At 37.1% G+C, this 25,416-nt stretch overlaps 4 protein-coding genes and 1 long non-coding RNA gene across 7 annotated transcripts in view; 3 read left to right on the top strand and 2 right to left on the bottom strand.

Moving 5' to 3' along the window:
* Positions 1 to 399: 399 nt before the first annotated feature.
* LOC121962104 (uncharacterized) lies at positions 400 to 24,820 on the bottom strand. The gene is made up of 24 exons (XM_088074041.1): positions 24,725 to 24,820; positions 24,577 to 24,621; positions 24,068 to 24,331; positions 23,377 to 23,622; positions 22,821 to 22,976; positions 22,192 to 22,242; positions 21,845 to 21,922; positions 21,472 to 21,540; positions 21,295 to 21,387; positions 17,910 to 17,970; positions 17,010 to 17,086; positions 12,051 to 12,179; positions 10,583 to 10,692; positions 6,430 to 6,499; positions 6,088 to 6,147; positions 5,409 to 5,663; positions 5,043 to 5,291; positions 3,939 to 4,184; positions 3,704 to 3,769; positions 2,401 to 2,520; positions 1,791 to 1,850; positions 1,549 to 1,620; positions 991 to 1,062; positions 400 to 727 (listed from the first exon to the last, which is right to left on the bottom strand). Exons 1-23 carry the CDS (start codon positions 24,753 to 24,755, stop codon positions 995 to 997), a joined length of 2,676 nt encoding a protein of 891 aa, XP_087930167.1. The 5' UTR covers positions 24,756 to 24,820; the 3' UTR covers positions 400 to 727; positions 991 to 994.
* Positions 8,239 to 15,893, top strand: LOC121962499 (uncharacterized). 2 transcript variants are annotated; one of them, XM_088073424.1, is made up of 6 exons: positions 8,239 to 8,602; positions 9,258 to 9,375; positions 10,868 to 11,209; positions 12,036 to 12,323; positions 12,428 to 12,547; positions 12,991 to 15,893. In XM_088073424.1, exons 2-6 carry the CDS (start codon positions 9,264 to 9,266, stop codon positions 13,932 to 13,934), a joined length of 1,806 nt encoding a protein of 601 aa, XP_087929550.1. In that variant the 5' UTR covers positions 8,239 to 8,602; positions 9,258 to 9,263; the 3' UTR covers positions 13,935 to 15,893. The 2 variants fall into 2 exon arrangements, with proteins under 2 accessions (XP_087929550.1, XP_087929551.1); XM_088073425.1 differs by having other exon boundaries at positions 8,245 to 8,602; positions 9,320 to 9,375.
* LOC121962121 (putative high affinity immunoglobulin gamma Fc receptor IB) lies at positions 16,195 to 18,699 on the top strand. Its single transcript, XM_042512319.2, has 6 exons — positions 16,195 to 16,370; positions 16,466 to 16,522; positions 16,658 to 16,924; positions 17,023 to 17,268; positions 17,850 to 18,019; positions 18,623 to 18,699. The coding sequence occupies exons 1-5, from the start codon at positions 16,340 to 16,342 to the stop codon at positions 17,990 to 17,992; spliced, it is 744 nt and encodes a 247-aa protein (XP_042368253.2). The 5' UTR covers positions 16,195 to 16,339; the 3' UTR covers positions 17,993 to 18,019; positions 18,623 to 18,699.
* LOC148185775 (uncharacterized) lies at positions 19,003 to 21,036 on the bottom strand. Its single transcript, XR_015775687.1, has 3 exons — positions 20,960 to 21,036; positions 20,750 to 20,808; positions 19,003 to 19,507 (listed from the first exon to the last, which is right to left on the bottom strand). It is a non-coding gene; the product is annotated as an uncharacterized LOC148185775 (long non-coding RNA).
* Positions 23,505 to 25,416, top strand: part of LOC121937886 (uncharacterized) — a 17,075-nt gene continuing 15,163 nt past the window's right edge. For both annotated transcript variants that reach the window (XM_088073409.1, XM_088073408.1), the window contains exon 1: positions 23,505 to 23,645. The gene's annotated coding sequence lies outside the window, so the exon portion shown is untranslated. The remainder of the gene's footprint in view (positions 23,646 to 25,416) is intronic.

The following is a 25,416-nucleotide window of genomic DNA, read 5'->3' as shown; positions in this document are numbered from 1 at the left end:
ACATGCATTTATGAAGTAAAACTTCAGGGTACTCAACATCTCTGGGTTCACCATGGGGCTCTAAAGGCCCCGAGAACCCTGAAAATGGGCTAATAGGTAGAAATGTCTATCAGGATGGCCTACCACCTGCATTAGTAGATTTGAATGTAACGTACAAATACACACAAATGATGAGAAATGGCCTACCACCTATAGAGCCGAATGTGGTGTAGGTCATTTGGAATAGCTAACCACCTTTTTAAGTAGAGTAACAACACCGATACCAAATAGAGTTATGCAGAGATCTTTTTGATACAAATGTCTATCAAAATGACCTGCCAGCTCATTAAATAGAGTCAAATGTAGCAAAGGTCAGTCTGAAATATAAAAATGCAAATGGAGGGAGACAGAAAAGCAGGCCTTTGGTGTCAATATCACGAGCCAAGGGGCGTGATAATGACTTATTAATTTCTTTATTTAATTTATTACAAAAAATGACGATAACAGGACAAATACAATAATGTGAACATGTGCTGTGGGAAAAAAAGAAGAAAATAGCACCTCTGCTAAATGTACTGAGTACTTTGCATAATACTTAACTAAACACAAGTTGCATACTAAAAAGTGTTAACTAAAGCGCTAAATAACAAGTTCAAAGTTTATTTCAGTCCCTAAAGCTGCTTGTACATGTAGCACGGTGTCAGTAGTCCCTCCGCCTCCCTCGGCTCGGTGTTTTCTCCTGGGTGATCTGTAAGACACACAGGTGTTCACACACAAAACAGTGAACCCGACTGCTAATGCTGCATTTGCTGCCATTCAGTGGTTTGTTGGTGCTCTGTACGTCACAGTATGGACACAATAGTTTTTGAAGCGACCACCAGGAGGAGGCAAAGTAAATTTTTGACACAAAATGCCAGTGAAGAAAAAGTGGAATTATTGTGTTAGTCCGACTAAAACAGGATTTTTTTTTTAAATGCACGAAAAAATGCCCAGGTTTTAAAGTATAGTTACCACTTTAAAGAGCTTGCAAAGCGCCATCCATGTTGAAAGTTGAGTAAGATGAAGGCAAAGATTTGTCCCTCTCTGAAAAACAGATAAAAGGTCAGTTGGAGGAATTAATAGGAGCATTACATGATATGCTTGCATGTTTAACCTTTTGACCGAATCAGAAACACACAGAGAATTATAGCAAGCAGGAATTAGTACAAGCAAAAGTATATGAAAAAGAAAATGTAGAAATAGAAATAAACAATTTGTACAATATGTAAATATTAACCAAATTAAAAAGTTAGTTAATAATAATGGCAGCAGTATTAATAATAATGTAATAATAACAATAATAATAATAATAGATGTAATATATGTATATATATGATGTATAATTTGCCTGGTAAACATAAATGTAAAGAGATTCAGTGCAAAGTGTGTAAAGTTTTAAAACTGTGTCTTGTGTCAAAGTGCAGAGTATAAAACCAGTATGTAAGTTCACAGTATAAAAATATTAAGGTCAGACTGCTACTTTGGTCCTGTGGAGGACTGCAGGCTGAGGGGGGTTCAGGGGCCTCCTACCTCCTTCTGTCTGTGGTTTTGAGTCGTGGTTTTTCTCGAGGCCGAAGCTCAAATTATCAGCGTCTGCAGCGTCTAAAACAAAATATACGACACGCTCAGCTGGTGTGAATTTGTAGAGCTGACGTTCTCAAACGTTTCTGGCTGAAACCACAGAGTGACTCTTCTCTTCAGTTTCTGTTATTTATTGTTTGAGCTCTATAACTCAAGGAGCACTAAATTACCTTTCCTCTTTTTTTACTTGCCTTTTCTGTCGACAGTGTACAGGTCCATGTTTGGATCACACATATTTGCCTCTAGTAAAACTGAAACATGAAGAAAATGATTTGTTATTATCCTGTCGGTATTTTCAGCAGTATGATTTTATAGAATAATCAAAGTAGCACAAAATATTCTTAACCAAACTCAAATATTGTCACTTGGTTTACAGATTTTCACATCTATATATGACACGCTAGGTATTCTGCGTTTGTCGTAGATGTTCTGCACAACTGCCAAAAGTAAATAATAGCTACTAGGAATAAAATACCATTAACTGTTGACACTGTTTTCAGGCTTTCAGCCATTTCTGCTGCCCTGAAATGTCACGCAAACATTATAACTCAGTAAAATTTCCCAGTTCCCACTCAGAATTACGACTTTGGAGGACTGTTTACGTGCTCGTAACATGCAGTAAGTGAATGTAGACAAAGGGTTTAGTCAGTCTCGACATACAGCAACTCTCAATGCCCCTGTGCAGTTTCAGATTGATTGGGCAACCCATCGAGGACAAATATGACCACAGAGAGACACACAGACAGATGGACGGACATAGTCTTCTGCAATTTATGGCAGCATTAAGTATAATTTCGGTACCAAGCTGTTTCTTCCAGAAAAGCAGTCCAATCACCAGCAGCTGCAGGAACAACACGACCGTGACAGCCACCCACAGCAGGATGTAGTAATGGCGGGAAAAATGAATCTCTTTGTCAGATGCTGGAAAGATGACAGAAAGTACTTTCTTTAATCAAAGGCTCAATATTGTACTGCAGATCTGTGTTTTTGTGTTGGAATTATCTGTTCAATACTACAATACTACAACTCGCAGCTTTATGCAATAACTTTTAGAGTTGCATGCTGCAATGCTGGTAACCCTTAGGGACTATTTTACGCGCTTTCCACTTTTGGTAATTTTGGCTGTGTTGATGCATGTGTCCTAAATGTAGTCCAGATTGTGTATTTGAGTGTAATCAGTGAATTTGCAGCTCAGCTCCTACAATAAGTCTAAAATACACTGTAGAAACTAAATAGTCACATTCAGACTGTTCAGGTCCAAAAATGCTCCATTGAAACCCATTCAAACTGACATTTTTGATCCCACAGCCATCAGAGCAGAAAAACAGGACTTGTATTATTTCTGGGTGTCATTCTGGGCTTTGACTCTGAATTTGTCATTTTGACTATTTTCCACCTGATTATGTCATTTTTACCTTATGTAACGTGGAGAAAATACATCCACTCAGTGACCTGCCACAGTCAATGTTGCTGGTAAGCATTGACATATCCCATCTCATCATAAAAAAGAAAATCTACTTTGCATGTAGTATATTGAAAATAATATAATTTTGTGCTCTTTTTCAGCTCAAAACATACTGGAATCATGACAAAAAACAAACATTTAAAGGGCAGAAATTCTGAAAATGAATGAGTATTGATATTTATGATTAGGGCTGATGCTGGTTAAACAATCAACTCAATAAAAGCAGACAATCATTTTAATATAAGTTATTTTTTAAGCTTAATTTTAAAGTGCAGAGCGATACCAGTGTGTGTCATATTAAAGCGGGCCCTAAGAGTTAAAATCATTTTACTGTTGTCTAACAGTATTGTACTTTTTTTTATAATTTGTTCTAGTGAAAAAAATTTCAATTCATAACACATTTACCCAAAATTTAGCCCGGCATTTGTTGGGTTTATAGTATAGTATGATCAATTGTTTGCAGCCCTAGTTTGTACAACATGCTGTCAGACCGCTTCTAAAATGTGCTTTAATAAGTGTTTTATACCGGTTTATCCCTCTTCAGATTTTTGCTTGCTTCTTATATTTTGGGGGTTTTGGTTGCCTTATTTTTTTGCAGAATACTATAATGATCAATGGACTTGGTAAACTTCACCTTACCTGTTTTGTTTGTGCATCGTGTGTTTGAGTCTTCACTTTGTTTCACTGAGTCATTAAACTTCATTTCTAGGATTTAAAATAAACTTCTGTGAATTCAGTGTTTGGCTAAATTATGTGAGATTGTACTGACTCACCTACATGCCTACAGAGCTCGCTGCTTATGCGAGTATTGTAAATAACACATCGAGCACCTTCGGCTGCAGTGAATTTGTAAACCAATTAAGTATCGTCTCACCTCTGACAGCTAACCAGCTTTGTGGCGAAACTCCAGCTCCAGAGATTCTGCACTCATAGACTCCTTCGTCAGACGTGGAGACACTGCGGATGGTCATCTCTCCTGCAGAGCTGCTCCTGATGAGGACGCCATTTTTAAAGAAATCAGCTTTGAGGCAAGCGGGAGTTTCCTTTGCTCGACAGCGCAGAGTCACAGCCTCTCCTTCAGTCACAGGAAGAGCAGGACTCTCCAGGATCACATCACCACCTGACCAAACCCGAAACAATATTTCATGTAATTTACAATCATATGCACTATTCAACCACACCAGCCCATTCTCCATCAGAAGCTTTCAGTGTACGAGTGTGACGCCAAAAGCCACCTTTCTCGTCCAGACAGCATGGTTGGATGGTGTCAGATGAGGACGCACTTTGACAAAACCGGTGGTGTTATTATACGCTGAGGGCCGTCCAGGTGGCACCAGGTGTGTCCACCTGCAATGTGCACGAGCAATTTGGGAACGCAGTCGGATGGATTCAATCGCATGTGCAAGAAACGCTGAAGGAAGGCCTGAAGTAATAATCCTGCTGCTAAATACGTCATATAAAGTGCGTGCTACAAACAACTTTTGTGCAGAAGTCCAGAGTTTGCTTCCTGTGTGCATATGTTTTTTTTTCTACACTGACCATGTGCTTATTTTGCTTAAACGTAACCATCTCTGACTTTGTTTCTTAATCCCAACCATCATCACAGTCGCGCTGGTGTCCACATGCTGTCGTCTGAACATATAGACTGTGCTCCTTCATGCCACTGCGTGTATTTGTTGACATCAAAATAACGGCATCTCGGATCGTTTACCACTGACACCGAAAGATACCTCAACCATCATAAGCAGACGCAGAAGGTCACTGACAGAGTGGCACAAGTTAGGAGTCAGGATTTGTTGACCATACAGCCAAAAAACCAAGAAACCTCATCATATCACTGAACAATCCAGCAGGTTGCTCATGTGTGTATTAAGGTAAAAGCCTGAACATTGAGTTTCTGCAGAGTTTTACGTCATTTGTATGTAGAGCTAACGTTATTAAAACAACTTAAAATTACTAAAATTCTTCTCGTCTTTACATTTACGTCTAACAGCCAGCCGACTCTCCGGTGATTCTCCAGCTCCAGAGATGTCACACTTGTAAAGTCCTTCATCAGACTTGTCGACTCTGTGGATGGTCATGTTTCCTGCAGAGCTGCTCCCAATGAAGAGGCTGTCTTTAAAGAAGACAGCTGAGAGGTTGGACGGCGTCTTGTGTCTGCAGCTCAGAGTGACAGCGTCTCCCTCCACCACAGGAAGGACAGGACTCTCCAGGATCACTGAACCAGCTGAATATTTAAAAGCATAACCAAAATAAACAGTACTCTAGTAGAACGAAGGTTTCAAAGTGATATATTTTGGTATATTTTGCTTTTTGAGTTGAAATCTTGGTGCAGTGAACCTACCAGTGACACTGATGTTGACAGCGTTGCTCTTCTTCCCTCCAGCTTCACACCAGTACTCTCCACTGTCTGATGTTAAAACAAAATCAATGCTGCAGCTCACCGTTGACTTCTCGGTGCCATTTGAACATTTTGAAACAAATTCAGTCTCGGTCCTCACTTTCCATGCAGCAGAGACATCGAACCCCTCACAGGTGAAATGCACAGACTCATATTCAAAGAGCTGCAGTCTGCTTGGGACGATGCGAAAAGCTGCATCTAAGATGAGAAACAAAAACCAATGTAAATCAACAACTTCTTTTCAAGCAAGAAACACACGTATACCACTGCCTCATAAAAAGGGAAATTCAAAAAAGAAATGTCTGTGTATTGATGGAAGTATACAGGCTCAGTGTTTAACAACAGCAAAACAATGTTGGTACATCCATTTAAAAGACTCACAACACGTGTGGTATAATCAAAGTGTCATTGACCCAGTTGTGTGGTTTAAGTAATTGTAAAAACGAATTGCTGTGACTCAGTTTTTCCTATTTTTTGCGGAAAATGGAAAGGATTTAATAGTTTCCAAGGCAAAATACTTCAATGATATTTGAGTTATTACGGCATTGGACTTGGCTCAAGCTTGCATTAGTGGTTCAACTAGAACTTTATGGTTTGGAGTAACCAACTAACAGCTACTCACCAGCTGTCTGAGGATAACTTTCCTGCACATGTGCAACCAGCAGCAACACTACATTCATCACTGGAGAGACAGAAAAGGAGACTTGTATTTATAGATGCTTTTACACAGCATGTAAAATTAATACTGAATCACAAAAATATGCATAATCATTGTAGAAACAACTTTACGTGAAAGGTTTTTGTAACTACAACAGCTATAAAATGTTAATCATAAGTAGAAATCAAAATATTTTTAAGTACTGATGAGATTGCTATGGGATAAAGTATCAATCTTTTTTTGTAATATTTATTATTACTTTATTGAGAAACATGAAATTGTGGCAAAAAGACAAATAATACTCACACAGTCTGATGCAGAAAGCTCTAACCTCCATGGTGTGTTGCTGATGTCTGAGTGTCGGGCTGATACAGAGCTAAATACAGTTTGACGCAGCTGAGAACTTCCTCTTCCTGCGCACATTATTACTGTGTGCTGTACTGAGGTATCTGAAGCCCTGAGGAGCAAGTGACATTTTTTCTGTTGGTCCATTTTTTAAGTCCCAAAAATCCTTGCATTTGTTTCACTCTATTTCACACATGAAAAACATTTTTTAGACTCGTACCATCACTACATGCCCTTTCTTTACTTACTGCTCCAGTGGCAATAAACATTACAGAGCACTCTCTGAATCTTGGATTGCCTTCTAGTATATTTTAGTCCAAAATGCAGCTGGTAATTTAAGGTATAAATACGTTTTTTTTGTGTGTGTGTGTTTTTGTCATACTGAGTGATGAACAGTGCATATGCCAATCCACTGAGGAAGTGCTGAGGTATTTCAGTCTGGATCACACTCGTGAACTGATAGACTTTGCCATTCATAGTGTCACTTAAACAGAAAGAGAGGGAACATAAGGCTTTCTGATTGGATGATAAACACCAAAACGTTCACTGATTGGTTGGTGGAAGGGAAAAGAGTGCATCTTTCAGTTTGAACCTTTGATCAAATCACCTCAGTAAAACAGTGGCAGCATTAATCAGAAAAAGTCGTATTCTGCCCCCTGCAGACCCATCTAGTTCATGATTTTAATTATAGTTGCCATAACAATAGATGATGCCTTTTCATTGGCTAAATATGTGATTACTTATAATATTTTATGATCAATTAACTGGCAATTGGATCAAAGTGCAGTCTCTTATTGCATGTGACACACTGACTTAAAGATACTAAAAGGAAGTTCAGCAAAAGACTACAACACAAAGATAATCATACCCACAAATACAGTTTTTATATTTATCACCGGCAAGTTTTACAATTTCTATAAGTAGATTGAAAATACACATTGATTATTTGTGTTGATCATCCTTCCAACTCCATTTATTGAATTAATTACTTTTTAAATAATTTAAAATTTAAATTATTTAAAAATGAAATTTAAAATTTAAATAATTTCTTGAAAATTTGGAAGTTATACATTTTTTTTAAGTTTTATGAACTTAATAACCATAATAATGAGTATAAGTTTTAAAGTAGGCAACCATTTAAATTATTAATTTGCTCTCTTGTATTGCTCCAATTAGAGTTTTTCCAGTAGTGATGTAATTTTAGTAAATAAGCAATTTGCTTGCAGTTGAACTATAAGCTTTCTGTGTGAATAACAAAAGGTTTTCATAAAATGTGTCCCGAAATAATATAGACTAAATAAAGTAGATGAACACACGTTTATTATCATATCGTGCTTTTCTTCCATATAGTTTAAATGAAGAGCCCTCTCTAACTGAGCAGACTTGTCAAATGAAACTTGAGTGTTACCTAAATGCAACAGTACAACATCAACTACTGTACCCTCATATCTGTATGAGTCCACTGTTGCTTAAATTCGTTTGTTTTGTAGAATAAATTCGTGGATAAAATGATGCTCACCGTGGATTGTCCTTTGTATCCAATGTCTTTTGTATCACATTTGTTAAGCCTCCGAATACCAAAGAATGTCGACGCAGTAAAAGTAAGTAAATAAGTAGTAAAATCCTTTCAAGCTCTCGAGCTGACAGCTACAGAAAATGACCGTAAACTGTGAATTTAAGCTGATTCGTCTTCTCTCGGTCTTGGCTCCGCTCCGGTCATCGCTCTTTACCGCGACCCTCCTCTGATTTACCGATGTGTGAAAACACTCACTGTGCGCTCGTGCATACGTCACAGCACATCAGCGCGCATCAGAGCTGGCGCACTAAAATAAACAGGGTCTTAAAGGCTCAGGTTAAAGCAAATTAAAGGAACATTCCGCGGCTTTTCTTCTAAACATACTCAAACCGGCATCCAGCACCATAAAACCAACATGAAACATGAAACGTAGGTGCTTAACATTAGCGACACTCCTCTAAAGTCCGCCGTTTTTACAGCAGGTCGCACAGACCGGACTCTAACGGGCAGAGCGCGGGGACGGCGGGAGATAAGACCAGTCCCGCGTCCAGCGTCTGTGTGATTTAAGGAGCGACGACAAGCGGCGTTTGCACCTCTGACTGAGAAAACACACAAAAGGTAAAACTTTTTTTTTTTAATGTAATGTTTTCAGTTTCTCTAAATTGTAGAGATGTCATGGTTACCATGAAGTATGGCTTTTGTGTGTGTGTTTTTAGTGTCGTTTTTATCGACATTCGTTATGTTTAAACGTCCTTAGAAGCACTTAAACCTTTGAAATATGAATAAATTGGTTGGTTTCTTGAGCTGCTTTAAAAAAGGGGGTAACTTCGCAAAAAATGTCCTGAAAAATTGGTTGAAAGTTAGAACCCCCCAAAAAATACACTCAAAATTAGTAAAATAAAACGATAGAAAACAGAATAAAACAAAATAATTAGAAGTATTATAATATAATTCAATAACGACAGCAACCATAATTATTAATTATTGAAAATTAATTTCATTTACATTTTTTTTTCCTTTTATAGAACATTTTCTTGTTTTGTTTTTCTTTTTTGTTTGCAAATTTTCAGGACATTAAATTGTTTTGGGGTTTTTTACTAATTCCTTGCAAATTTTGGGTAATTTCTTGTTAAGTTTATGATTGCCTTACATGAATTTGATTTGAGATTAAACTAATTAGTTTAGGTTTAAGGGGGTTAAGGCCATACAGTAAGGAGCTATTGTTGCCCATGATCTTTTGTGACTAAATTTTATGGTTTATTTCCATTTCCAGCACTGCATGATGCCTCTCCAGACAGACACACTGTTCTGTAAATCTCACCTCTGTGTTTTCAGCGCTTTGATTTTCCATCACGCTGTTGCCTTCCTGCTCCTAACACACGCCCATGCAGGTAACGTATGCATAGATATCATGTTACAATGTACAAAGAAATCTTAAATTCTTATTGTAATTGTTGTTAATACTACTTAGTAAATGTCATTACTAAATTTGGCAGTTTTAGTTTTTGATTTTTATGGATTGCAACGCTGCCTTTCAGCTTTTTTAGGGTCAATACTTTGGACCCACCAGATCACTAACTGCTTTCATACAATGATTTATTGCACTTAAGACATTTTGCACCTTAAATATAGTGTAATAACTGCTGTACAATATTGGCATTATATTGGCGCAGCCAGTTTTTTTAGGGGCAGAGTAAACTTGCATGCAACAATAGCCTCACCTGTTGCAGTTTGACCTCAGTGGAGGGTGCCAACCCCTTGCCGAAGCTCAGTGGTGAAAATGAAAGTAAAAATGTCTTTTGTTTGTTCGGCTAATATGGTTTGTCTTATCTATGCAGGTCAGTAAGATAGGATCTTGAGCAAGATAAAAGTGCAGTTGATCATTACCTTGTACCTGTGTGTTGCTCTTCAGTTTATTGGAATAAAGTGCCATTGGTTTCCTTACAATATACAGTAGTTCAAGTCCACTGTTGGAACTGTTTCATGGAGGCAGATGATGCATTTAGTGTTGTGTTTTCAGTCATGATGGCAGCATACAGAGTGATGATAATGTCAGTCAGGTTATCGGTCCACCTATTTGATTAAATCTGAAATATCTTTTTAATACTCTTAAGGCTGCTCACAACACTTTGATTATTTCCAGCCCTCTCATTGCCTCGTTCAGATTTCCTCTACAGCCCGAATTGTTTGCTGAATTCGGCAAGGCGAATTTTACTTCTTAAATTGAAGCATGTTCAATCTCCTGCTTACAATATGTGGTTATACTTACACTGTAACACTTAAACTTACGTCATATATTGATGTTTTGACTGTTTATATTTCACTATTCATATGTTTTCTGGGTGTGGTTTTTATATAAGCCAGTATGGGTTTATACCACACCCCACATGTACTTTTTATATGTTTTATTCTCATTCTTGCTTTCTACTATTAAAAACAAATAAACTGTAGTTATCTTATTATCCAGTAGCCTGGACGAACTTACATTTTGCCTGGAAGGTTGCTTTAATATATATATATATTTTTTTTTTTGGAAACCATTTTCATCCTGACAACATGCCAGCTGCGACATGGCGCAACAGGTGCAATGCGGCCAACCGGTGGAGCATCATAACAATGCGACAGGTTCATTACAAACTGATGCTGCCCGGTCATCCAGCTCGTTCTCACGCCAAACTCGTCAAATACGTCCATTTTGTCAGCGCTGTCTGTGTACAAGTGTGGCACCAATAGTCACACCCCACATCCATCAGATGAGAACGTGCTTGGACAGAACCGGTTGCATTGTAAGGACACGTTGGTGGACGGCTGAGTTGAAACGCCGTTTCGTGTAAACGCTGTTTACACAGAAGGAGTTTTGACCAACAGATCTTTCCTCCTCAGGTCAGTCTCAGACGAGCGGACAGCATCAGCCAATAGTGGCAAAGGTCGGCGGTGACATCACCTTGCCATGTCACGTGAAACCTGCCACGGACATTGTTGACGAGATGATGGAGTGGTCAAGATCTGAGCTGAAGCCCAGATTTGTCCACGTAAGGCGGTCAGGTGAAGACCTTCTCTCCAATCAGAATCCGTCCTACCAGGGCAGGACGTCAGTGTCCGTGGACAGACTGAAGCAAGGAGACGCATCACTGATGCTCTCCAAAGTGAAACTCTCCGATGAGGGAAAGTACAGATGCTTCATTCCGAGGTTAAATGCAGAATCCAGCGTGCAGCTTGTTGTTCGTAAGTAATGCTGACAGAATATCTGGGAGTATTTTTCTTTGCTTTTTTGTTGTGCTTAGATCACTTTTTTTCACTCTAAACACAACATGCACACACAAAAAAATTCTTGCCCCCCCAAAAAATATTCTTGCCAAATTTTTCACTCTATTTCACACATGAAAAAAAAAATGTTTTGGACTTAGAAAATTCATCACCGCAATTTTTTTTTCAACTTGTCCCAATGCAAACTGATGCCATATTTATTAATAATTAAAAAAATATTTTTTTTTGCTATTCATTTCTTCAACATAATTTCTATTTTAAAACCTAATGATAAAATAGACATAATATAAACATAAACAAAAATAGAACATTTCTTTGTCTTAGACTTAAAAAAAACAAAAAAAAACATTGATTTTTCTAAAGGATTTTAGGACATTTCTAGAATTTTAAGACAATGTAGAATTTCACGACCGATTCTAGGATGTATTTAGGATATATTTGGCTTTTCTCTCTTTCGGTATCAGATGCTGTCCAGATAACCAAAGTCAGCAGTGGAGTGCTGCAGTGTGAGTCTGCAGGCTGGTATCCAGAGCCTGAGGTGTCATGGCTGGACTTTTTGGGATAAACGGCTGTTTTTCCGAAACTGACACTTTCCAATAAGTCATATTTTGTATTCGCAATTTCAATTTGCGCAGTTTGAGGGTTAATGGAAGCCTGCCTAGTTTGAGCATACTTAAGGGAAATCATTTTTTAAAAAAAGTGTCAGAATTCAAAATCATGTGGAAAATTTATAGCAGCACCCTCAGATATTTATCTCATAATATAACAACTTTCTCATCATCAGGTGCCGTCTCCTCACCTGTCATCAGTTCAGCGGGGATCGATGAAGCCACCAGAGGACTGGTTCTGCAGTGTGAGTCTGCAGGCTGGTATCCAGAGCCTGAGGTGTCGTGGCTGGACGGTGAGGGACACGTCCTCTCTGCTGGACCTACAGAGACAGTCAGAGGTCCTGATGACCTCTATACTGTCAGCAGCAGAGTGACTGTGGACAAGAGACACAGCAACAGCTTCACCTGCAGAGTCCAACAGAACCACATCAACCAGACCAGAGAGGCAACTTTTCGTCTTCCAGGTAGAAATGTGTTCGAGTGTTTTTATGATGCGTAGACAGTTTTAACCTCATATAAATGATTTCTGGTTCAAATAAATATGTCACTCTGTGTTTCATCGTCCCAGATGATTTCTTCACGGACTCGTCGGGTTCATCTGCGTCTGCTGTTGTTGGTGTGATTGTTGGCGTTGTGTTTGTTTTTGCAATTGGCTTTCTTGTGTGGAGATGCAGACAAAACAAAAACAGTAAGTGCTGCTATTACCACTACGAGAGTTTTTAACCCTCTAAAACCTGAGCAAATGGGCTTGATTGAAACATAAGAAATTGCTAAAAATAAAACTTTTTTTTTCTTTACCATGATTCAAAATATAATATAGAAAATATATAATTTTAAGAATCATGAATATCGTTTTCTGGACGTTTCCCTTTTTTTTCATGAAGAAATACGGTTGGGTTATTTTCTTGTACTTTTTTTTATTGCTCGTTGTCTTCTTCCTTTGTTTTTGAAACAAATCAAGCCAATATGCTTAAAGTGTTTATTCACTTTGGGTAGGCCTTGGTTCGGTACAGGATCACAGTTTAATCATGGTGTTGCGCTTTTGCAGAAAATGTGTGTCTTACTATTTTTACATTTTACAGCATCATGCCTATCTGCGTATGTCTGACTACTATTTGTTTCTGCACACAGTGAGCAAGACGCAACATGAGGACGTAGAAACTCCGAGAGAGGAAATGAAGAGCAAGTCTTCAGGTGACAAATCTGAAGAGGAGCCTCTGATAAACACTGAAACAGAGAGAGACCAACAAAAGAGAATGGAAAAAGAAAATAACAGTGAATGTTTAAATAAAGAAACAGAACATTTATTCCAAAGAGAGGAGAAAATGCATGAGGAAAAGGTCAAAAGTGAATCTATAAATGCAGAAACAGACAAAGACACCAAATCACCAAGAGAAGAAACTCCAGGTCCAGCAGAAACAGAAACACACCAGGAACAACCTGAGGAAACAACCTCAATAACCATGGAAACACAAATACAGGGTCTGAAAACGGGAAATGGACAGCAAGAGCTGAATGGGGAAGGAGAAAAAACAGAAAATGATAACTGCAAAGATGAAAATAAAGAGAAAAATGCAAACAACCAACATGAAAGTCAGGTGCAAAGTGATGAAGAAACACTACAAAATGATTTTCCAGCAGGACAAGACACAAAAAATAATTTGGATGAGAGAGGGGAGACAGAGAAAACACTGAAAGCTGAGGAGGAGGAGGAGGAAAAAGTAACAAAAAGTAATAGGGAAAATGCAGAAGAGAACCCAACAGTTCTGTCTCCAGTGGAAGGACAAGCAAATCAGCATCAAGAAGCATCTGGACTGAGTAATTTCAACAAGAAAGATGCAGGTACAGAGAATAAATCTACCAAAGTCAAAACAGCAGGTGACGGTCCAACTGATGCAAAACCAGAAGAAAATGATCCTTCAGCAGAGGGAGGGATAGATATTGCTTTGAAGAAGAAAGAAGGGACTGAGAATGAATTTTTAACTAAAGACGAAGATGCTCCAGTGGAGAGTAAAACCCACACAGGAGAACCAGATGATAACACGGACAAGAAAAAAGGAGAAGAAAGAAACTGATTATCCTGAAAAACAAGTTCAGGGACAGATGATAAATACTGATACTAAAAAGAAAGAAAATGAGTAGCAAACTACAAATAATCCAGTAGATCAGGGGCCAATTAGGAGGGAGGGAAAAAAGAGGGGAAAAGAATGATTCAGAGACAACAAAAGAGACTGAAAACGCATTAGAAAGAGAAGAAAAAGACACTCCAGGTCCAGCAAATGTAAAGCAACAAAAGGCAAAGAATAGTGATAATGAAGAAGGAGGGGAGCATGCAACAAACATAAAAGAAAACGCAACATCTCTGCCTCCAGCGGATGGACAAACACATCAGCCCGCAGAAAGAGGGAGTGATTTGAAAAGGTAAAATGACGCCAAGGACACAAAATTTACAAATAACGCAACAGGTTAGGCCCCAACTGAGGTAGAAACTAAAGCAAAACTTCAGGCAGAAAAGAGAGAAAACTCAAGAAAGAGACAATTAATGACGCAGAACCCCCACGTTCACCGAAGCCAGAGACAAGTCCTGAAAGTAGAGATGGACAGAAAGATAGACCACCATAGAAGAGGATTCAGGCCCTCCATCAATTGATAATGACAAAGGACAACTAGACCAGCAGCCATCAGAAGACGCACAGACTGATGTGAGGAATCTGTAAGAAGCAATGAACCAAACTGAGAAGCAGCTCATTAACGGACCAGAGAAGCAGGGGACGAGTGATGGAGAGAAAGCAACATCATCTGCAAAGAACCGAATATCAGGCAGAAGTTACGGAGCACTCAGAACAGGAAAAAAACAACAGATAGATCAACTTCAATTGCAGCTGAAGGAGGTCAAGAGTCAGCGAGAGGACAAAAGAAGACAAGAGAGGACAGTAGGCGGGTTTCCATCACAGATTTGCAAAACATAAGCGATATTTTCAAAAACTCTATAAAACATAGTAAGAGATGACACCTTTTCCTTTGATTGATATTATCCGACTTTTTCGTAATGTTACGTGTCTTTTCTTTTGTGAAACACTCCAGTAACCATGACGATGGCCGTTCAAAACATTAGCAGGTTCATTTTTATAGTTAAAGAAGATCTCTGTCTCTTGCTCCGTCCACGCACACACAGCCATGTTTTGTAGGATCTCATGTGACTTTGTTGTGCTTCTTCTTCTTTGCGTTTAGTGGCGGTTTGCATTCATAAAGTCCCATTATCCCCACCCGGTGGTATACATTATATAAGCTATAAAAGCCAACAAAGTGTTTCCATTTCAGTTTTGCGAAATATGTCTTTGTCGAGTCACCTGAAATGCCACCTCATGTAAGCGTCTAAACTTTTTGCAATAAACGGGAGTTTTTTCAAAATTTGCGTAATTTGAGGGTTTATGGAAACCTGTCTTAGGACGCTTCGGTTAGAGAGGGCGGAAGAAGATGAGATGGATCCTGCAGCACAGAAAGAGGCAGCCAAGAAAGAGACAAAGGTCATTTAAATACCAAAAAATGACCAGAGGAAGAGTCCCCATAGAGACAGAGAAGTTCAGTTTGCATTTGATCTGACCCAGGACTTACAGTCAAATGAAATGACTTTTTTAATACACAAATGTTGGAAAAGATTTTTTCTGTTCTTTTTTTTGTGTTTATTGACAATAATTTTTTTCTTCTACTTTTTAAAAGTTTTTTCTCAATGTAATATTAACATTTCTTCATTGTTTTTGTATGCTTCCTAGAATGTTGTTTTTAATTGATTATTTTCCTAACCCACCAATGCATCCTTCTCCATACAGTACCAACCAAAAGATCCCTGTCTGTCCTATCTTATCTTCATATATTAAAACCAGAAAATAATGTGCATGATTTAAATGTTTATACTAAGGACTCCGTCAGAAGTTAACACTGATAAATATTCACAACTTTACCTTAATCTTGAAAATATTGTGTTAACGAAATGCCATGTTCTAATAAATTCATAGATTTTTGTGATTCTGTAAGCTGACTGCCTGAGATGTGCCTGATTATGTATATCATTTTATGACTTTTGCACCATTAAAAAAAAAAAAAAAACTTTATGGACTATATGTACAAACTATACATACTTATTATATACTTATGTACATATACGTAGGTGCTATGTGCATAACAAGCATATAGCCATAACAACATGAGACCTAGAAAAGCTAAGTGTTTCCATTGCAGTTTTGCCAAAAATGGCTTTTTCCAAACTCCTCTTTGTTGAGATTGACATACTTTCATTAACTGTATTTTATATTCATAATTTCAGTTTGTGAAATTACTTGTTTTATGGAAAGCATAAAGTTTGTAGCATTTAAAGTCAAAACTGCTGGTATATTAAAAGTAGAAATACGAAACAGGAAGAGGAAGTTGTTACCTACACTGAAAGTCTCTGTGCTTCTCAGACAGTCAGCAGCAGGACACCATGAAGGTCTCAGCTCTCGACTTCAGACTGCGTGAGTTTCTGTTTCCTGTGATATTTCCAAAAATTAGTAGGAAACTTGACCTATTAATCTTTTGATCTTTTTGCTGTCTTCCTTTTCTTTTCCAGTAACAAATATGTTGCTGCTAGTTGCACAAATTCTCGAAGGTTATGCTCAGAAACATGGTAAGATTTTGATTTTGCATGTTTTTTTTCTGTATTTGCATAAAAAAGTTAAATCCAGAGAAATTTACTGGACATTTTATTCATTACTGGTTGCATTTTTGCATAATCTTTGTCTTTTTCCGGCCTCTGTTTCAGATGCAGCTTTTTCTCGCATTGTTCCGTCCAGACTGCAGCTCTTTGAATACGAGTCCGTCACTTTTAACTGTGAGAGTTTTAACGGCTCCACTGGATGGGAAGTAGTGCGAAGGGTTAACGGAGAATTTACCTCATGTGCTGCTAAATGGAGGAGGTATTCAGGGTCCACCTGTGCCATCAGAAACTCCTATCAGTCCGACAGCGGAGAGTACTGGTGTCGCACTGGAGCAGGCGGGAGAAGCAACGGGGTTAACGTCACCGTCACTGGTCTGTAAAAGGCTGAAATCTGTCACATTATCTTTTAATGAGGTTAATCACAGAGATGGGGCTCATATTGCTGTTGATATCCAACTCTTTTCGTCCAGCTGGCTCAGTGATCCTGGAGAGTCCCGTCCTTCCTGTGATGGAGGGAGACGCAGCGACTCTGAGCTGCAGAACCAAAGCAGATTCTTCCAACTTCACAGCGGATTTCTACAAAGACGGCCTCTTCGTGGGGAGCGGCTCCGAGGGAGAGATGACCATCCACAGCGTCTCCAAGTCTGACGAAGGACTCTACAAGTGTCACATCTATGACTGTGGAGAATCACCAGCGAGCTGGCTTGCTGTCAGAGGTAACGCAAACATGACATTTATATATTTGTATGTTTCCCTGCAGCATGATGTCAACCCAGATGGAGTATTGTAATTCTTGCTCGTGTATTTATCTTGATTAAAATCACCGTCAGAAAAGCTCAAAGAAATTGAAAAGGAAACAAATTGGTGTAATTTCTTTCAAAAACACTGGGTGAGGGTAATGTGCTAAATTAACAACACATGGCCCAAAAAATAGTTAAAAGTTACTGGAAATTTACCTGAAAATAAGACAGAAAGAAAAAAAGATTTTAAATTCTGCCTTTTTTTCTTTCTTTTTTTTTTTAATTTTATGATTTAATGTTGTGGACCCGGGGAAGAGTAGTTGCTGCTCTGGTAGTGGCTAATAGGCATCCAAGTAAATAAAAAAAAAACAGATAAATTAATTAATGGAAAATAGACATAAATAGATAAATAGATAGTTTGGGTAAATAAATAAATGGATAAAAGAATGAATAGATAAATAAATAATTTGTCATTGATACAGTCCATTAAGGACACACTGACATACCTTGCAGACGTTTTGAAAGTTTTACAGCCCAGTTTCTTTGTGTCTTTGCAGAACTTCTCGGAGATGCTCGTCCCCGCTCAGATGACTCCTGTCAAATTTATATGGTCTTACGGGCCGCGATCGTCGCTGTGGTGGTGGCTCTGCTGCTGCTGCTGCTGGGAGTACTTCACTGCTGGAAACCCAGAGGCACATAAATATTGCATACACACTTACATGTAAAGGTAACTGTGAGAGCACTTTAAATTTGACTGTACAGAGAAGAGAGAAGAGATTGTACAGTTGGAGCTACAGAAAAGGGTCTTTTTTATTTCTTTCTTTATTTTATTTTGCTTTTGGTTACCGTTTCTCTCTGTTAAAGTGGAGCACTATGTGTAAGGACTTGTTTAAGCTTGTCCTGACTGCTGTTGGACTTGTCAGCAGCAGAAAAGGTTACAGTTAAAACCACAGACGTACTGACTGATGCATGAGCTATTTACAAAAAGGCGTGTTGTATGTACAGTATATTGAGTGAAATCAATGTAGTCACTCATTCTAGAAGTAGAATCAGGTGTCATCTGCATATAATCGGTACATTTGTAGTTTTCCTTTTAAGTTTAAATGGAAATTATGTAATTGTAAATTTTAAAAAAAGAAAAGGAAAAGATCAATTTTAGAATTTTCAAAATTGCTACAGAAAAACTGAGCATCAAGAGCTTGGTTAAGCTATATGTTATAGCAAAGCTGTTATATTGGATTTTGTACGATGGTATACATAAAACAACAACAAACAACAACAACAACAACAACAAAATGCATAATAACGGATTGAATTTGTGTTTTTGCAGGTCTGCTGGAGAGAAAAGAAATTACAATGAAGGAAACCATTTCAGCCTGCTGTGGACACTTATATATATATATATATATATGTGTGTGTGTGTGTGTGTATATATATATATATATATATATATATATATATCTCAGAACTTTTTTCTCCCTTTTGTGCATATTTGTGCTCACTGTTTTGCAGTGATAACTGCTATGTTTTTATAAAAAAGGAAAATAAAAACAGTATGTTTGACTGAGGCAGTGACTTGTTTTTCTCCATTATTTAATGAATAAAGATGTACTGCATAATATCCCTCATTGCCTGATTGATTTAATGTATTAAAGAACACAACACTCATGTACTATATGTGCAGTGTATCAGGAATAAACCAAGACAGAATTATTCCAATATTGCCTTTAAAACACTTTTGTGAGGAAAATATTTACAGATATACATTTAAATATGCATCGTGTATTACATTGCCGGGTAAGAAAATGACAATGTTTACATATGAATTTTGAAAAAAGGGGAAAAAAGGAAAGTTGGAATAAGAAATGTGCATAAACTGCACTGCTTTTAACTATATTTAAATTCTAACATACAAATTCTGTTTTATTGTGTACATAAAAACTGGTAGTAAACAAAGTGGAAGTAAACAAAATAAAATTCAACATTATGTAACATGAAAGTTCTTACATATAAAATGTGCTTTTGTTATTTTGTTTTTTTTCAGTCAAAGTGTATCTCTAAATATATATACTGTACTCAAATGGAAATACTGACTTTAAAAAACAAAAAATTCAAATTTAACACAAAGCTGCACAATAAAACTGTATCTCTGATTTGCCTTCTGCCCACATCAGCACAGAGTTTTCTTCAGTCAGGTGTCTTTGCTCTTTGTGGCCTGGAAGACAAAAAACATGAAGATTTTATCTGTAGTAAATTAACCTGCAGTAGTTTTTACAGGAGCTTTAACCCTTTGAAATCTGGGCAAATTGCCTGATTTTTTCCAAGAACATGAGAAAAATGCATTCATCAATGAATCAAATAAAAATCATGAAAATTTCCTGAAAATTAACATATATAAAATAAACAAATAAATTATAAAAATAACAAATAAAAAAACCTTAACAACAAGGAAATGTCCTGAGACAATAATAATAATAATAATAATAATAATAATAATAATAATAATAATAATAATAATAATAATAATAATAATAATAATAATTCTTATTAATAGTTTGATTTATTTATTTATTTTTGTCTGGTCTTTTTATCCCTATTTTTGTTACTTTTCTAGTAATATAACTCTCTCTTCTTGGTCAGGTTATTTTTCTTGTCACCTTTTACTTAACTCTTTTTGCATTTCTTACCAAGTTGCTCATTGTGTTTTTTCCCATCTTTCTTAAAAGAAATCAAACCAATTCGCTGACGTGTCAACGGTTTTAAATTTTAGTGAAAGCGCAGCACAAAAAAAATCACTTCAGTCCTGTTGTGAAAGGGTTAAACAGATGGTGATGTGCTGACACCTGAGCAGGTTTCAGTCACTGCAGAGGATGACGGAGCACCGGTTACCCTGCGTGTTTCAGCCGTCTCTGCTGCAGCTCAGCTGGCTGTAACGATCAGCTCGTCATCGATCAGCTGCAGGAGATCATAATCAGCTGATCAGCAGCAGCAGCTGTGCTGCAGCAGGGAGAGATCTAAACATGCAGGGCTCCAGGACAGATTTTTGGAAATGCTGGCTCTTGAAAAATCTAAGTGAGTGAATCTTTTATCAGAATATTTCACCACAGTTGTGTTTTTCCAAAGTAAAGCCTGCAAAGACATCTTTTACTTCCAGTACGATGACTCTAAAGACGCTGAGCTCGGTCTTAAATTATAAAGTGTTGCAGAAGTTGTTACCTTCAAATTAACCTGAATAAATTGACTTCTTTCAAAACATGGACAGAAGGCAAAATAAGAAGGAATGACCTATAAATTGACAAGAAATTGGTAAAAAAGTACAAGAAAAGCACCTGAAAAATTCTAAATAAATATAAATTAGCAAAAAAAAAAAAGGAAACGATTTGAAAAAGTGCTTAAATATTCTAATAATTCTGTAACATGGTTTTAAATATGCAGTTTGATGATTGGCTAATCTTACCTTGTTGACAGGTGTGTAGAGAAGTCCCTGCTCTGCTGTGGGATTCAAGGTCTCTGACACTTTCAGCACGAGAGACAAAAACGCAAGAACTCATTAATATTTAGATTTTCAGTACGCGGTGTACATGTTCTCAGAAGACCTGAGTCATCCAGTACCGTCTTTTTTATGTTTCTGTAATTATGTTATTTAAAAAAGTAAAATGAAGTAAACCTTTGTCCTCTCTTGGTTTCGTCACGACGACTGTATACGTCACACTGTCTGAGTCGTCACTGTCCTCCCCACAGGCTGAAACAAACAATTTAAACGATGAAAAGGAAAGTTGTAATACCTTGAAAAAAAATCCTTAAAATTTCAAGAAGATAGTTGAAGTACTTTTTAGCAAATAGTCTTTTTGAAAAAAAATAAATAAAATAAAATAAAAAATAAAAATATATATATATATATATATATATATATATATATATATATATATATATATATATATATATATATTTCAGTGTGTGGGCACATTTTTTAAAAAAAAAAAGAGCAATATTGTCCAATACATTTGAACACCATACGAACCTTTTCGGGAGCATTTGGAGTCTGAGCTACGTTCAGAGCAGAGTGAACAGGTCGAAGTGAGGGTTTATTTTCATCTGAGAGAGACAAACATCAGTGAGTCACTGAGCCTGATATTAAAATATTAAAACTGTCAGGCTGAAGGGGTCGGAGCTGCTCACCGTCTCCACTCGGTGGTTTTCTGCTGTGGTTTGACCCAAGGCTCAAATTATCAGCAGCGCCTGCAGCGTCTAAAACAAAAGGACGTGTAACACGTTAAGAGGATGTAAAAATAATCCACACATCAGCCCTGCGGTTCAACACGTCTCAACCAGCAGCTCAACTGACACTTTCAGAGACAAAAACACAAGAACGCTTATTTACATTTTCTCAGTGGTTAACCTTATAAAAGATATTAATGTTTATCTCTCAAAGGACGGGGGACATCTTCTTAATAATGAAGACCTAAGTTATCCAGTACACTCTTTTGTTTTCCCCCACGAATTATGTTTGTTTGTTTTTTAATTTATTTAAGGTAAATAAAGTGAAGTAAACCTTTGTCCTCTCTTGGTTTTGTGAAGACGACTGTATACGTCACACTGTCTGAGTCGTCCTCACTGTCCTCCCCACAGGCTGAAACACACATAAGCATGATATTTACACTATATTTATATATATATATATATATATATATATATATATATATATATATATATATATATATATATATATATATATATATATATTTTTTTTTTTTTTTTTAATAAAAAAGGCAACATATTTTCAAAAAAGTCAGTTTAAAAAAATGCAATATTTTGAAGTTGAAACAATGAAATTCAAGTGACACAAAGCAATGTATTTTGAAGTAATATAACAAATTCCAATAATGACGCTGCTCTCACCTTTTTGATTTTCCTCACCTGAGCTTGTTGTTGCTGTTGGTTTCTTGGAAACTGATGGATAGAAACACAAAAAGACTGGCATCAACAGAGATACAGAAAAAGAAAATAAAACCACTAAAAGTTTGACTAAAAAAAAAAAATATAGAATATTCTTTAACAACATGTATACTTCCATGAGCTTTGGACAAAATACTATTCACAATTACAAATTATACCAATAAGTACAACGTTATCTGTGTGAAAGCAAATACAAAAGAAAATGGACAATATCACAGTTTTCTTGGTTAGTAAACATCTATGAGCTTTTCCCCATCATCAGATTATTAGCCAAAATACAAAAATGATACCTGCAGAGGTAAATTGGAGCCCAGAAGTGTGTAAAACTGGGAGATTTTAATCAGACAGCTCAGCTATTTTTCTGCTTGTATGACTGTAATGCTCCTTTTATCAGATTCAAGTATAGAAATGATTGGACCCAAAACCAAGTGTGAGGTTTTTTATATTTTATTTTATTTTTTATTTTATATTTTGTTTTATTATTTTAATTATAGTTACTTTATATCATGTATTTTATTCTTAATTTGATCTTATTTACATACAATATATTAGAGGAAGCAACTTTTCTTTACCTCTGTGTTTCCTTATATTAAGGAGCCCCACCAGCAGCAGAGCCGTGATTAAAATGGTGACAGCGATCCACAGCAGGATGGAGACATGACGGCCGTTGGAGTCGCCAGAGTGGGGGTCTTCATGAGGTTTTTGAGGGGTGACAGAAACGGTACGTGCTGCAACATTACAAATGACACTATGCATCAAAATTTATTTTTCCATAGAAATGCAAAACATAAATATTAACCCTTTAGAAAGTGAAAAAATATGGCTTAATTTCTTTCAAAAACATGAGTAGAAGGCAATAAGCAGCAAATGAGAACATTTTTTTTAGGTATTATTGAAAGTGATCACACAAATTTGCTCACAGTTCAAAGGTTTGAATACTTGTGAAAAACAAACAAAATTTAGGCAAAGAAAAGCATCGCAAATGCAACAGCAAACTGTCACGAGATTATTAAAACAGCAGATGGTAGCAGTTTTCAGGATACTGGCAGACACATATTTTTATAAAATATAATTGTTATTGTCAAATAACTGGATTTTTGGATGCTTTCTGACACTGTTGTGTCTCACCTCTGACAGCCAGCCGGCTCTCCGTTGACTCTCCAACACCTGAGATGTTGCACTTGTAGAGTCCTTCATGAGATTTGGAAACACTGTGGATGGTCATCTCTCCTGAAGGAAAGCTCTTCACAAGATGGCCATTTTTATAGAAAACGGCCAAGGTGTTGGTGGAAGTCGCCTTACTTCTGCAGCGCAGCGTCACAGCTTTTCCGTCGCTCACAGGGAGGACCGGACTCTCCAGGATCACTGAACCAGCTGGACGACATGTAACATGAAATGTAAGCCACATACTTCAGTTACAAACCTGGACTTACAATAGAAAATGAATCAAAATCAATTAAGCAATATTTTTACACTGTGACAGATAGGTCAACCTTCTGATACAACAACTAAATCTGGCACCAGAATTAATCATTAATGATATTTTACAGGTTGAGTATGCTTCAAGCAGAGTGTAAGGGCCTCTCAGACTCACAAAATAAGAGCCCATATCTACACCAATATCTGCACCATATTAAGCAGTAATTTTATGTTTAAAGACATCATAGAAGAGGACAAAACAGACTGTTTCAATTTTCTTTTTATGTTTTCCATTATTCTGCAAAACTATACAGGGGAAAAAAATGCAAATTAGTTTAAAAAGTCCAAATCAGAATATTTTGAACTTGATGTACAGACTTAAAAATGACCATAAACGTACCGGTTACAGTGACATAGACACTGTTGCTTTTGTCTCCTTGTTCAGTCTCACACCAGTACTGTCCACTGTCTGCTGGATAGACTCTCCTAATGGTGCAGGAGGACCCTGTCGACGTCCTCTGAATCTGACATCCTGGATCAATTTCCGTATTATTTCTGATTACTCTCAATTTAGTCAAGCCATCGGGCTCCACGCAGTGAAAAGCCACTGAGTCAAATTTAAAGTGTTGCAGTCTGTCTGGAGTGATGCGGAGAAACGTTGCATCTGAAAGCAGAAATTAAACTTAGTGTCCCAAAAGAAACTTGTCTAAAAACTTTCTGCAAGCTGTATTCAAATGTTTGCTTGCGATATTGATTAACTGAACTGAACCTTTCAGAAAATATAACATCAAACAAAAGTGTAGGAACATTAAATTACATTAAAGAGACAAGTCTGGTTTAAGAGTACTTTAGATGGAGTGAATAATGCAAATATTAGAGCATATTTAAGACTTTTGATTTGTTACTCACCACTTTTCTCAGTATAACTGTTCAGCAGCGTGAATTTGAGCATCACTGGAGAAACATGAATGCAAAGTTGAATTTAAGACAAAGATGGTTTGATGTACAGGATGTTAAACTAAAAGAAATAAAATAATAAAACTTGTTCAGTACTCACACAGTGGGAAGCAGAGCGCTGTGGCCTCCATGGCGTCTCGCTGCAGACTGACTTGAGTATCGACAAAAATACTGCTGTGAAGGCGAGAGCTTCCTCTTCCTGTTTAGTTTGTTCCTCAACAAAACCTTCCTTTGTCTTGTCTTTATATTTAAATATTTTTTAGGCGCTTTTTGCTTTTTATTCAATAAAACAGATATAGTATGAAACGCAGAGAGAGACGGGGGGATGACATGCAGCAAAGGGCTGGGGTTAAAATCAGATCTGCAGCCGCTGCAGCAAGGACACAGCGTTTGTACATGGGCTGTCCACTCTACCAGGTGACCAACCAGGTGAGCGCTAATGGTGAGCTTTGGGCAGCCCATGCTCAGCATACTTGAAGTACTTGCATGACTCTTGCACTTTTCGTTGTTGTCCCCACTTGGTTGAATGCTCTGTAAATTGCTTTTGATTACAGCATCAATAACTCTAACACTTAGCATCTGCTTGTCCTGTAAATAATTTATCCTATATGCTGTTCTTCAACATGAGAACATCATCACTATCATAAGACTTGCTGTATACATTGTATATAATATGTTTTCATATCCATCAATCTCACGTAAATGATGTAAAGCAACCTGTTACATCAAATCATCACATACTTACTCCAGCCGTCTTTACACTCTGCTTCATTGCACTATTGTATAACTGTG

This window comes from Plectropomus leopardus, chromosome 23 (assembly GCF_026936395.1).
Source record: "Plectropomus leopardus strain MGB_pleo_1.0 chromosome 23, ASM2693639v1, whole genome shotgun sequence".
Classification (NCBI taxonomy): domain Eukaryota; kingdom Metazoa; phylum Chordata; class Actinopteri; order Perciformes; family Serranidae; genus Plectropomus; species Plectropomus leopardus.
Note: the sequence above shows the minus strand (reverse complement) of the source record. Positions and strands in the feature narration are given on the sequence as shown.

Bases quoted from the DNA above. Each gene is read 5' to 3' on its own strand.
- LOC121962121 (XM_042512319.2), top strand. From the start codon at position 16,340: ATGAAGGTCTCAGCTCTCGACTTCAGACTGC. The intron at 16,371-16,465 runs GTGAGTTTCTGT...TTTCTTTTCCAG, and splicing joins AGCTCTCGACTTCAGACTGC to TAACAAATATGTTGCTGCTA. The intron at 17,269-17,849 runs GTAACGCAAACA...GTGTCTTTGCAG, and splicing joins GAGCTGGCTTGCTGTCAGAG to AACTTCTCGGAGATGCTCGT.
- LOC121962104 (XM_088074041.1), bottom strand. From the start codon at position 24,755: ATGGAGGCCACAGCGCTCTGCTTCCCACTGT. The intron at 17,087-17,909 runs GTAAGACCATAT...TTGGTTCTGCAG, and splicing joins CACAGCGACGATCGCGGCCC to CTCAGAGTCGCTGCGTCTCC. The intron at 6,500-10,582 runs GTTGGCCGCATT...AACTGTATTTAG, and splicing joins ATTGTTATGATGCTCCACCG to CTCTGTATCAGCCCGACACT.
- LOC121962499 (XM_088073424.1), top strand. From the start codon at position 9,264: ATGATGCCTCTCCAGACAGACACACTGTTCTGTAAATCTCACCTCTGT. The intron at 9,376-10,867 runs GTAACGTATGCA...TTTCCTCCTCAG, and splicing joins CCTAACACACGCCCATGCAG to GTCAGTCTCAGACGAGCGGA. The intron at 12,548-12,990 runs GTAAGTGCTGCT...TTCTGCACACAG, and splicing joins ATGCAGACAAAACAAAAACA to TGAGCAAGACGCAACATGAG.